The 14,525-nt window shown below is 35.3% G+C and overlaps 1 protein-coding gene across 30 annotated transcripts in view; it reads left to right on the top strand.

The window, feature by feature from the left end:
* Nucleotides 1-1,579: 1,579 nt before the first annotated feature.
* LOC147836423 (uncharacterized) overlaps nucleotides 1,580-14,525 on the top strand; it is a 451,022-nt gene continuing 438,076 nt past the window's right edge. For all 30 annotated transcript variants that reach the window (XR_015493894.1, XR_015493895.1, XR_015493906.1 and 27 more), the window contains exons 1-2: nucleotides 1,580-1,814; nucleotides 2,436-2,495. Coding sequence is in view for 2 of the 30 variants with exons in the window: in XM_087257600.1 (XP_087113726.1) it covers nucleotides 2,487-2,495 (9 nt within the window). In the remaining 28 variants the exon portion in view is untranslated. The remainder of the gene's footprint in view (nucleotides 1,815-2,435; nucleotides 2,496-14,525) is intronic.

The following is a 14,525-nucleotide window of genomic DNA, read 5'->3' on the forward strand; positions in this document are numbered from 1 at the left end:
CAAAATGGAAAACGCTTTATTGATGATCATAAAGGTCTTGTATGGTAGAGTGTCGGGGGCACAGTTTCAGTTTTCCTCCCCCTGTTAGCTGTTCATGCAGCCTGCAGGAGGAAATTTCACTTCTCCTACTCATCGAGCAATAAATAACCTCACTGGGCCCGAGCTTCTGCATAGGGAAATAGGCACCCTTTGAATAACAGATGGGTTGTGCATTGTTAATTTGTCAACTCAACATAATAGCCATCAAATTCTCAAAAGCAAAAATACTAAATCACTAAACAAAGATCCGATGAGTGCAGATGCTAAGAGATTATTTCAATGATAAAATCGTTAATTGGGTATTTGAACATCAGCAGAATAACTATATTTATTTATTTTTTTTATATATGAACAAGTGTGAAGGTAAAGATTGCTGTTTGGTCTGCACTCAGATCTGTACATTTACCTACTGAAACACTAAACATAAGTGTAAAAATAAAAGCTCAGGGTTCCCGTGCTTTCATTAACAGCAGATTCAACTTTTTAAAGAACTTTTTTAAAGCGGCATTAATTTTAAATGAAGTACCTTTTTAATTCATAGCCCTAAATATGAGCACCACGGAAGTCCTTAACGTTTCACATACACTTAATATTTACAATAAAACATTTATCGCTTTAAAAAGTCATGTTCAAAGAACTTTAATAAAATTGGTTGAATTCAATACTCATGATATTCCAATTCGGTGATTGAAATATTAGTAAAATGTGCATTATTTGTCAGTGTTATTATACAATAACTAAATGTAAGATTTTTAAGAATTTAATAAATTTCAGATTTTTTTTTTTTGTTTTTTGACAATTAAGTACAATTGTTAATATAAACAAAATTGATGTCTAATTTAATTCAAGCACTTTTAAGGACCCGTGCTTGTTTTTAAGTACTTTCCAGGCTTTGAATCCATGTCTACAATTTAAATACTTTCAAGTACTTTCAAGAAGTGTGAGGACCCTGAAAGTGTATGTGTGAGAGGAACTTTGAATTCAATCAATTGACATTTGTTTTTACATCAGAATATATATATATATATATTTAATGCATTAAAAATTGCTCATAAGTTATCTTTGTTTTCATTGTTGCTGCTAATCATGCATTCAGCATGAACTATTGTTTTTGTAGCCTGTGCTATCTGACATTTTGTTATAGGCTGTCTGATCCATCTTAAAATGCAATTCAGGCAGATAACCAGATTATATGTTGGATTGGGCTATGCTGCTTAATTTCAACGAAGACACGTCTTTTTACGGCATACAACAACAACAACCGAGAATTGTATGCTTAGGCCTACAACTTCGTGTGAAGAGTTTGAGGCAGTCACTTTCTGTTCCAGCATGTCAATGTGTCAGAGCACAAACGAGATCCGTAGAGAATATTGATTTTTTTCAACACAGAGCTGCTGGTGTCACTCAATACAATGTTGCATTTCTTCTGGCAGATCGCCAGTCTTTCAGAGTCCGAATCAGCTTGTTCCAAACACCCGTTTAGAAAATGAATCATTTGAGTCGGATCTTTTTTTATATACGATTCAAACATCATATTGGCGCCTACTCCGAATCATTAATCAGTTCGAATCTTTTAGTCTACGAGCAAGCCGCGTGTTGTGCTTTTCTGAAAAAAACAAGAACTCGACACTTTTGATTACATGAGGATGATGGCAGCACTAAATGAATGATATATTTAGCTTCAATCAATAGAAAGGACCCAATACATCGTATGACTGCAGTAAGGAAAGCGTGTCAAGTTCAACTGAGCCACGTGGAGTGTACGATTGACACAGGTAAACAAATTAAACGCTGCGCTAAATCATTTACACATGTAATTCTTTCTTTATGGCAGTGACTTGGCAATCCTGGAAATACTTTGAACTGAGTTGGCCTGCAAATACCATGTTATTTGTGTTAATACTCAGTATCACAAATGCCTCTTTGATGTTACATTAATTAAGTTAAAGCAACAGCTACATGTAAGTTACAGATGAATGTGTTATTTTATACATGCATAACTATGATCTGTCTTTAACAAATAACGGCTGCCAATATCTGTTTTCTGTCATGCAATTTTAGAGAAGTTATTAGTTTTGCATGTTGCTAATTATATATATATATATATATATATATATATATATATATATATATATATATATATATATATATATATATAAATTTAGATATATTTTATTGGACAAAGTCATCACATGGATTAGCAATTAAATATTCTTTATTATATTTGCACGATAACTCTGATGTCTGTGTTATTTTGACTGGATTTCTATTGTAATTTTGGCATTAGATGAACTGTTTAAAAAGTGATCAATAAATGAGTTATTTGGCATTTTTTTCCTGACAGATATTTTTATAATTTTATTATTATTATTTTTCTTTTGTTGGCTTAATTTTAGGAATTCTTCATGATTTAACACAGCTTATTGGAGTGAAGAAAAGAAAACTGCATGGATATGGTAGGTGATAATCTTTACATTAGTTTGTTGTTTTTAGCACACAGTTGCTTTGTTTCAGACAACGAATGCTCTCTTAACTAATCCTGATTTGTACATAACCAAGCGTGCTGAAAAGACGTCCACTGCATTTATTGTTACTTTCAAAATCTGTTACCGTTCCCTCTCATGTCTTTTGACATAAACATTAGTACTTTGGTCTCTGAACCTTAAGCTCTGATTAATAAGCCATTATGCGTTTTACTGGTATAAGTGGTAAATAAAGGAAGATAGCATTATATCATGTTAAATCAAATGAAAAGAGAATTAAGTGGTGCTTTTCCAATTATAGCAAGAAAATAATAAACAATTCAGCACCATTGAGTTAGTCATGAGACCAAACACTCACATTCCTCAGAGCCGCGCTGATGGTTATGCTTTGTGAATGGTAGTACATTGTGTACAAGCCTTGCTGTGTCTGTGAAAGCTTTTAGAGAGAATTAGACTATTACCATCAGTGTGTGAGTAACACCCCATGACACGATATTGATGCTGGCATGGAATTATTTTCAGGCTTTAAAACTTGGAACAACAGAGGTGTAATATTCTCCATCCCTGACCCAAAAAGCATATAGATTAGTACCCCCTGCTTTGTTTTATTCCAATGTCTTGCCCTTGGCATTGTTTGCTTTTAAGAAAGCTTTGAGTATTTTTATTATTGACCATAATGATGTACATTAATTTCCTTCATGTACACATTCTGGGAGAAAGGAAAGTCTGAGGGATGAAATTGCTCTGTTTGGCAGAGGAAAGCTTTTTGTTCTGTGCTCAGTGTGCTTTTTGCAACTGCAACTAGGGAATTGGCAGTGCCGCCAAGATTAAAAAACGGCCAGAACCATTTTGAGCCAGTTTGTAATCTTCTCAAGCAGAGGCCTGACACACATTTTTTAATGCCACATAGTGAAGTATGATGACAACTAAGAGCCGCTATAGGATCAGGTCCGCTGGGTGAAGGTCAGGAGAATTGCTGATGGGCTGTTCAGGGTCAGTACTCTTAGCCCTGCAGTCTAACAGCCTTCCGGCGATGTGATGACTGGAGGAGACGGAAAAAAATAATAAACTACAAATCTGACATTGACACTTCAATCAACATATGTTTAGTATTTTAGTATTAGTTTTAGTTTGTGTCTAAACACGTTTTAGATTGTTTTAATTTCAATCATCTTAAAAAAAAACATCAAAATTAGGATTTGTTACTTTTATTAGCTCTCGTCATAAAACATCTATTATTAGCTTCAAAGTCACATTATACTGCCAATTATGTTTTCAGTTAAGATTTAGAATTTTACAGATTAGTATTTTTTTTATATATACATATTTTTTAGTCATTTTGAACATAACATTTATATGGGCTGAATGAAAAAGGAAAGTCACTGCTTTCAAATGATATGCCTAGGTAGTTGTATTAATGTATCTCCTGCTGTTCATACATGCTTGTTATTTTTATAGTACTTTTACTGGCATTCCTTTCCACTATTATGCTGCAACAGCAAGCAAAGATTAAAAAAAAAAGAAAAAAAAAAGATTTGTATTAGTTGAATTTCCTAATACATTTAGACAGAATTGGAAAGCAATATTTTGGCAACCGTCACTTTTTAATATGGACCACCAGTATATCTGTAATTCTTCAAAAACAGCTGGTTGCAGCAGCAGCATATCACAAATGGTCTTTAGAATATCTCTCAATTTAATCCCAGTTTTATCCAGCAATAGCTTCTTGCGCATATGGTGCTTTTAATCCTCCTGGGAAGCTTGTGTTTATTAGGTAGAAAGTAGTAATTATGATGTCAGATAAGTTAAAATCAGTTTGGCCAGAACAACAAAAAACACAAACAACAACAAAAACCTATACAATCAAGGTTTTGCCACTGTGTTGATAAATACTGAAGGTATGTCATTGTTATTGCTTGGGGTTATGATTAAGAATAGAGCAATATCCTGGTATTTAACTGGATTGCTTTGATGCATTCTTGCATTGAGCTCACACATACTCTGCACTCTGGCTAATTCAACAGTGTTGATAACCCATTGTTGGCATTTATTTTTTTAAGTCTCGTGCTGAACACAGTTGACCAATCTCAACAGACATCGTGCAAATAAGGGGTTTGGAACAAATTAATCGCTGAAGAAATCATTTGGGAGTTATTGGGAAAATTAGGTAAAAATAGATGCATTTTATAAAACTATAACTACGTTTCCATCCACCTATTTCTATGCGTATTTTGGAGATGCACATAAAGTATGTGCATAACTGAGTAAGATATACTTTTTTATTTAAAGAGAAAAGATGGGCATAAACTACGACGGAAACACTTTTACCAAACAAATTCCAGTATGCGCATTAAAAAAGTCATGTGATACTGTTATAAGATTTCATGTGATGATAAAAATGTTTGTGAACGGACAAATCAGCAGGCTGACCACACTGTAAAACATCTGAAATGTTGTTTTGATCATTCTAAAACACCTTAACCGTTTCAGTATTTGTGTTATTATATTATTAATTATCTCCAGAATAGTCAAGAGCGTCTGTCCTCTCTATCTCACGCTTTCAATTGTCATCATGCGTTAATTGCGTGTCAACTCCATCTTCTGAGGCGAGTCATTTATTTAATAAAGAAAAGGTTCATGCAGCTTTTCCAATAGCAGTAAATTCCATTTTTACTGTTGATATTTGGAGCAAGTTAATCAGGAATTGACAATTTTGTTCTGTTTGACTCGTTGGATGGAAACGCTGCTATATTCGCATGTTTTTTATGCGGATATTCCAGTTTTGAGCATAAAGTTAATTAGCATTTTTGGATGGAAATATAGCTATTGAAAGTGTTTTTTGACCTTGCGTGGATATCAGCCTCTTGTTGGAGACTACCAAAAACCAAATTATGACCTTACAATGGGACAGAAGACAGTAATAATAAATAAGTGATTTAATTGAGTCAAATTCTGACATTATGTGCTAGTCAAATCATTGTAAAAACAAAACAAACAAATACAAAAATTCCTTTGAATGGCCTCAGAAGTTATTTACTTATGGGAAACAAATAATAACAATGATTTTTGAGAGATTACTAATCTATTATTATTATTATTATTATTATTATTATTATTATTATTATTATTATTATTATTATTATTATTTTTCCAGAACATGTTGCCTTGCCTTGTTTTTAAATTGCTGTACAATTACACATATGAATAACCACTTGAAGCATGCTTTATGCATTAAACATTCAAATTAGTTCATATTTAACAGAAATTCCAGGAGCATAGTGATAGCATAGTGAATATTTATTTTCTTGTCAGTCACCAGGGGCCTATATTTTATTCAAAATTAAATATCTTCAATACATTTGGGCTTTAATTTAATTTCTGCAAGAAAATGGCAAAAAATAAACCCGGTGTCCTTTGTGATTTGCTATTGTTTCTGACAACAAAGCACTTGAATGCAACAAGCTTGTAATCATGACTTTCTCAATTTTAGATGGCACATGGCAGCAATTTTTACTGATTCAATCCTGATCGTAAGCTCTACAAACTGCACAATACTAGTCCCATTGACCCTATCTGTGTTCACAGTTGCTGCATTCATCCGTTAATTCCTCATTATACCAAATCAAACTAGTAGGTGCGCTCAATTTACAATGGGATTGGAGGCAAATCTTTCCTTAGGGACTGCAACCACTGTATTTTTTTTTCTTAATCACAGCTTAAAAGTTTAATGCTGAGTGTTCACTGAATTTGGAGCCATGGCAAGGATTATCATAACTAATGTATTTTAATAATGAGAAGGTTTAAAAGTCAGCTGAGGTTGATTGTGGTGGCTGCAAATGCATGATTGTCAGCCTTAGGGCGAGGATCCCTAATGGGGATTTATTACATGCCAAAGAGAGTTCGCATGCCTTCATTAAAACATCTCCTTTACTGTCCAAATGCCCTGTTTTAATTAAAGGAAACAAACACAGAGCTACTCTTACGTTTAGTGTTCCACTGGCCATTCAGCGCTCGACATTTGTTCTGGTAGATAATGGGTGTAATTAAAATCTGGCTATTTGCCGTAAGAAACTTTAACCTGAGCACCACCATGAGGGACATCAAAAAGAGGAAATATGATTATCGCTGCTTCATGCTTGTGCAGGTTTTTTATCCTCAGAGCAAATCTGGTGATGAATTTTTGTAGCATAATTTTTAATTAAGTAAAACTTGTAAAACTAATGTAGTCTTGAGGACCCATTCCCTCCTATTCATATTATAATGTTACATATTATAAGTTGTAAATAAAGGAAGGTTATTTTAAAATGTTTCACAATAAAATACTATTTCACAGTTTCAGAATTCAACTTCAAAATTTAATTTAGTGTATTTATAGTGTATAATAACATATTTGTTGTGCCTTCTATTATTTTCTATTATCAGCATTATTCTATATAAAATATAGATTCTATAGATTCTATATTCTTATATAAAAAAACAACAACAACAACAACAACAACAACAACAACAACAACAACAAAAAAAAAAACATGCACAGATTCAAAGTGCACCACAGGGCAACAGGGAGCTGACAAAAGACCAGCTTCTGCTTTAAACTGGACAGACTGAATATCTATTTCTAAATATTTACTATTCAAGAATATACAGACAAATGTAAAATACAGTACAATACTCTAAATCTTTTAGAACCCATCAATCTAATGGCGGTTGAGTTTGCAGCTTGATATTATTGGAAGATCGCTGACAGGAACAGTGAAGAGCTACGCCAGATCGCGTCTGAAGCTCATGCAAGTTATTTTATATTCTATGTCGGAAACACTATTGAGCCTCACTAGATCCTCCTGTATGGATGCGTGTTTGTTATAAAACACCCACAGGACATTAATTATGCGGATATATTAAATAGTTCATACCAAAATACACGTAGAGTGACTTTCACTTCACGATCAGTTTGTGAATGAACAAACTTGCCTGAACTAGTTGGAGACGCGATTATGAGGCTGTTTTTGAGCAGAGTTTGAAGTAATCAATCACAGAACAGGAGAAAGTTAATTACTTTGATCATTTTAATCTGATCATTGATTAAAATCCAAAAATTACAGTAGAATTTTTAGAGTAATTTAAAGCTCGCGGCCCACCTGCTGGATCTAAAAAAAACAACAAAAAAATTACGGTATAGCATAAAATCTTGACTGCTTTAAAACCTTGACTTTTGCAAACTTTGGTATACCTTGAAAACAGTTATCGTCCTTAATAGCTACACAGACATGTCCTGGGTCCAGGCAGTTAGTTAAAATTTTCTTTTAATTCATCATGAAAGCTAAAAGTAAGTAATGAAATAAATAAATCAATTAAATTAAAATTAATTAATTAAACAAAATCACTCATTACCACAGGGACACTTCTCTACATAATGCCAGTTTTTGTGTAATTTTATTCACCCATGACAGGAAATCTGCATCAGGAAAATAGCACACCCACCAAAATGTATCAATTTATGTAGAGAGACTTTTTGCCAATATCTCACACCTTAGACATCCCAGTTTTTTGGATCTAATTATCTAAAAAAAATCTAAATAGTTTGTTCACAAACTTTTGTGAGCACAGACTAAATATACCGACTTTCAGATAAAAGGTTACTGTCCTCAGATGTCATTTATTGACAGCCTTCAGTCACATCCCCAGTGACTTTTAAAAAGTCATACCCAAACCACAATAAGATACTAGAAAAATCGGCTTTGACCCTCCCAGAGGCAGCAGTGACCCATATTCTGTCATCCGATGACAGCTTTCAGAGGTTATGGTGGGACTCCATCCTAGAAACCATTTCACAGGTATGAAACCAAACACGCTCTCTAGTTTCAATGAACCATTGAATCCATCTAATGGGCTCTCTGAAGGGTTCAGCATTCCCTGTGGGAGTACTCTGGTAGTAAGGGGTGACGTTAGGTGGGTTAGACACCGTAAAACCTTCATGCAGAGTCAAAAAAAAAAAAGAAACATTAGTCTCTCCTATGTACAGCTGTGGGCCCAACAGTGACTATGTGATGTGGTTCACAATGAATCTAAATGATGGGTTAACGCATTGAATATTTTAGCCACCAGACACAGCAAGAACATCCAAGAATTTGTCTTCACAGGGGAAATAGTGTTGTCGAGGAGAGCCCACTGTAGGGGGGAACTCATTAATCATTTCAAGCCATTGAACCGTGCAGTTCTTCTACCCCTCTCAAGCATCTCTGCTATAGAGAGGCACTCTCCTCTGCTAAAGCTATTCCAATGCCCTTTCATTTATCACCCCAAATCAAATTGCATGTTTCTGCTTAATAATAGAAGCCTCCCAAAAAGCTCTCCTGATGTGTCTTGCAGGGTTCAGTGTGCACTGAGAAATGGCTCTCCGAGTAAGTACAGCCTTTATATGTAAGGCAATACGCAAAGGCTGAGTGTCAATTGTGCTGATGTGTTTGAGCATGGGACGTTTTATTATGACCTTGGAAATGCCTACAGTTGACTAGGGTCGTCTAGAGTGTGGCTTAAACATTTCAGTTGTAAGGTTACTTTACTGTTCTGTATGTTTTGTTGTTCTCCTATTTCCATACTCTGTCAGGCGAGGTGTTTGTTAAGGCGTTACACATTTTAGAAGTTGAGATTTAGGGAATTTCAGTTTTACAAGTATAGTGCCGTATGCCATCTTATGAAATATTCATAATCACTGCAGTGCACTTGTTTTCATGGAAACTATTTTGCACTTTTTTTGAGAAGGCTGAATAGCAGAATGGTAGAGGTGTGTAATAATTATCTTCATAATTGTTATTTTAACGATGAGCAAGCTGAGGTTGAGAATGCATCTAGCCAGGTTTCTATCCTATAACTTAAAGCAAATCTTTTCAAAGTTTGCAACCCCCTGTCTCCTACCAAAACTGATATTTTCTTCCTAAAATAATAATTTTTAAGTCAATAATTAAAATAAAAAAATTTATATATAAAGTTACTGCCTCTGTTTCTAAATGGTTGAATCATTTTGAATGAATTGTTTACTGAATCACTCATTAAGACATGGAATTACCACATCTACTAGCAGTTTAAAACCTGATGTATTTTTGTAGTTTTGTGAGCTTTTGCGTTTTTTTAGTTGTTGTTTTTTGTGACCATTTTGGTGAGCATTCTATGATATGTTTGGAATATGTAATAGGAACTCTGGTGTTGGTGATGTCCAGTTTAGTTGTTACAAACAGTGCTGAAATGTCCAGCATGAAGTGTTTAAGTCAGATTGTTTTAATAGAGGACCTTGTTAAAACAAACTTCGGATACTTATTCCTCTGTGACCAGACATCGTTATATTTTATATTCATTGTTTAAAAGAGTGGTCCACTGTCTCATATATTTTAAACTTTATTTGATGTGTAATGCAGCTGTGTGAACATAAACATCACTGAATGTAATATGCTTAAAGTTCAATGCAAAGGGAGAGATTGGCTTTTACAGAGTTAGCTTAGCAAAGTCTACAGTGAACAAATTTTTTAGGGGACTTTAAAAAAAATACATCCGGGCTAGTTCATGCGTGTTCACTACACACATATACCCTGCACAGCAAAGGGGCTTGATCAGAGGCGCTGTAATGCTGGAATGTAGCAGAGAAAGCTAAAATGCAGTCCAAACACTGCTATTTCCACAGAGCATCTTCTGTTTCTGTATTTGGGCTTCCAAATGACAGGACACAAAGAGAGAAGTGCTTACAATTCAATTTTAATTATGTCCCAGAGAATTATAAAATGATATGTTGCTGGAATTTGACAAAGGAGAGCTTCCAGAATCTTTCTCAGTTCAGTGCTGAATTCGGCTAAAACTCCTCCAACTGTGGATTGTGAGCTACAATCTGTAAGTATTTTTATTTGTTAAAATCAATCTATTAAATGCATAGTTTCTAATGTTAATGGTATGTTTTAGCAGGGATGTACATGACAGGAATTGCTGTTTGGCACCATTAACAATTTAGCTACAAATTCATATTTGTCTGTCAAACCCCTGTAAACAGCCACAATCTTCAGCAGTGCTGCAACGTCTCTCTATGTCTTTCCCTGCATTCTACATCTCAAATCACAAACTTGCAAAAGAAATGTGAACGTTTTATATTACTTACACATGGTAATTCTGAATACATGTGAAAAACACTTGTCAGGTTTTATTTTAGAGAACAGACATAAGTTTCAGCCTGGTTCAGCCTCGGTTTCTGTCTGATTCTGGCTCAAACCGATATGGCTAACAGCTACTCTGACTGACAGTGTTTACACAGCGCAAAAGTGCCTGCTTGAAGGCGCGTACTGCTTTTTCTAGTAATGTGAAGCCGATCCGCGAATCACAGCACATTATGTTAGCTGACCAATCAGAGCCTCTTGAGGGTGGGAATTTCGGAGGAACTAGGAGATATGACAGTCATTTTCATGTTAGCCGAGTAGCAGAATATAATCAAGGTAAGATATATGAAAAGAATTATGTGATCTTCTACAAATGAAGTATGAGCACACATCGCTTTACATCTAATGAACACAACTAAGCCTTAAAAATACAGTGGACCACCCTTTTAAATAGTCACTTAAATAATCAAATCTATTTTAGTATTTAGGAACAATAACATTGATCCCAAAGGTTCAAATTTTGTTAGTATAGTTTGACTGTGTTATATTTGCCATAGTATTTGACTTAAAAAAAAAAAAAAAAAGATATCTAAGTTTTGGTAGTCATGTATAAACATTATTCTCTTAGGGCTAGGACACATTATGGCAATGCCAAACAACTAGCATGGACAAATCCCAACTGTGGCCACATCTGGACCCATCGGGATCAAAAAGCTGCACATGAATCCACCAAATACTTGAAATGATTATGGAACATTTCTGTAAATAAAGTGTGTCGGGAGGAGGAGTTGTGACAATGTTATTATTCTAACACTAGAAAGTAGCTGGGTTTAAAAGGCGGTTAATGTGCTTGTGTAACTCAGCAGAAGATGTCATGGCAAGATTTGATCCAATTCCTAAACCAATTTGGCAAAAAAGTCGCTGAACATCGCAGACTATATCATTGCTCCAGAATGATTCAATCTTTGATATGTGCTTCATTGAAAGCTTCCGGAATGACTTGATACATGGTCTGTAGCCTCAGCACAAAATGTAGCATAAATAAGGATGTGTATTTCAGGACCTGCGGGGACAGTTATCGGTTTTCTCAGGCCACAAAGCGAAATCAGAATATGAAACACACACATACAAAGCATAAAAAGTGCAGTGTTTTAGTACCATTATCACAGTTCTTCTACATGCTGAATTGAGTCAACTCGAACTCATGTTAACTCGACGAGAAGCGACGTGGAACACATAATCAACTAGCTGGAGTGACGCTGACTGACGGCCCAATGCAGATCAACGGTCTACCATTGGCTTGATGTGTCCTGGCCCTTTAGATGCTACCAAATGACATTGAACAAGTACCTTAGGGGTCTTTTGTGCAGAGGTTGCAAAGGGGTTTGCACAGAAACTCAGTTTCCTTGGGGCTGCTAGTAAGGCTGCACGATTCTGGCTAAAATAAGAATCACATTTTTTTTTTTTTTTGCTTTAGTTCAAGATACTGATTTCCTCACAATTCTGTAGATTTAAAATAAAGGTTAATATGAGTAGGTTGTTATTATTGTTATCTCTTAAACACATGGCAAAACAACAATAGTGTTATTAGGTCTATGTGTAGGTCTGCTGTTGTTTAAAATGCAAAATTTTGTATAGACTTAGAATGGAGGATTTGAATTTTTTTTTTTTTTTTTTTTTTACAATTTTATTGCCTGTTTTTCACAGCCTATGCAGGTTCTGTTCACTAAAGTAGACACGGGGGCACATCCTCTCTGGTAAACGCACTGCTCACGGTCAGCTCACATGTGATTTCATGGCATGCGAATACATAATTACAATAAGACAAAAACAACAATTGTCCACATTGCTGAGCAGCATATGTAAAACAATGTGAAGACTTGTGCAACCGCCTTTTCGCTTATCTCCTGAACTTAAAAATATAATTGGCTGAATTGTAGAAATGCTGGATTTCACCTCCAGTTTTAAAAAAGTCAAGAAAGTGGGTAAGTCCAGCATTGTTTAGATGGGAGTGTGGAGTTGCGAAAGAGGGAAGGGTTTGCATATAAAGGGGAGTTTCAGTATGTGCACGCACTGATTTTCACAACGACAACACAAACACACACGCAGGGGAGACAGTGAATGCATTTACATCGACATCAGTAATCAAAGTATTTGCCTTAATCTGAATAAGACATTACTATGATTAAGGTGTTTACAGGAGTTGCTTTTTGAATGTTTCTTTCATAATCCCATTTTACATGTTATAGCAAATAATTTGACATCATTGAGTTACCATGCTATTAACATTTTCTCATGAGTTTCATGTAATTTCAGGTGTTTCATTCTTAATTTGTCGACTTTAACTGCAGTTTGACACTTTCACTTTCATTCAGGAACATTTCATGCATGAAAAAAAGAATGAATTTGCTCAAAATAATGAAAAATACTATTTTTTTTGTAAAATATATATGCCCTTAAAGTTTTCCTTAGCAACGTGGGACATATGACTGTCAACATATAAAAAAAATGCATTAAATTTGACCTACGAAAAACTGAAGGATGAAGGATGTAGAATTGAAATTGAAATATAAAAACAAAAGTTCCTTAGGTATTACCAGCTATATTTTCCATATTTGTGTTGCCTATTTTGAATATGCTGGATAAAGTAATTTGTGTTGTTTTTGTTAGCGACTTTTTAATTCACTGTCTGATTAGCAGGCACGTGCACACATAGGGCTCAACCTGTGCAGTGCACATGCCCTGTTTAGTCTTGGATATAAAGTGCCCTTCCAAAATGATCAAAAGTGCCCCCGCGACGCGACACACCCTCCGTCCCGCCCTTCAGTAGGCGCGCAACAACACTGCTGATCAGAACGTGCGCGACAACACCGCTCTTCAGTACGCGCACGACAACAACAACACCCCCCCCCCCCCCCCCTTCAAAAAATTTATCCTGCACATGCCCTTTGGACGGTTTCTGCACGGGCCTGCTGATTAGATTGATCACACAAGCAGAATTCACTGGTCAGATGCACTAGTAGCACACTGAGGACATCTGCTGGTTGCAATGGGATAATATTTCAAATGAAAAGCATAATCTAAAAATAAACATATTGTTTTTGTTCATCAGTGTGGGCTCAAATATATTGTTATATTTGTAATTATTGTGCTTGGTGTGAATGGCCCTTTAGATTCTACTCTGAAGTAGGAGTAAATTTAGTCCCCCAAAAGAAGTTCCTATAACTGGAATAATTCCCGCAATGCGAAAAAGCCAAAAACTATGAAAGTGTTTTTTCCATTGCAAAAGACCCTTTGGGGTTAATAAATGGTCGCTTTGGACTTAGATGGGAGTTTTGATTTCTAAAAGTTAGTTTACATGGTAAATTAAACTGTTGTATTTTCAAAAGATCAAGGAAAATGAGATTTTCCGAGATATGACCCCTTTAATAAAAGGAGACTTCTGCCTTCCTCCAATAAATGATGGACTGCTTGAAAGATTACTTTGTTTTTATGAGTGGCATTTCATTTTAATTGGTTCATTATTTCCAGCAATTGCATCTTCAAATTCCCTTGATTGCTGCAGCTGTGGTTCATGCTGTGTCAGGATAGTTGAGGTTGTGAAAACACACACACACACACACACACCCATAGTCTAACAGGCACATACTTCTATTTGCCAGATGGACACATTAAATCAGTGCTTGCTGGACCTGGCAGGATGTTATCAGAAGCCATCGACAGTTTCCACTGTGGGTGGATATTGCTATAAAATCAGGAAAAAAAAGTGCTGATGTTATCGAACGATGGATTTTGGTCATAAGGATGTGATGGCTTTCATTTCCTAATTGAGCATCTCTCAAATAGTGCCTTCAGACATGTGTTTTAT

This window comes from Danio rerio, chromosome 6, assembly GCF_052040795.2.
Source record: "Danio rerio strain M-AB ecotype USA chromosome 6, GRCz13ab, whole genome shotgun sequence".
NCBI lineage: Eukaryota > Metazoa > Chordata > Actinopteri > Cypriniformes > Danionidae > Danio > Danio rerio.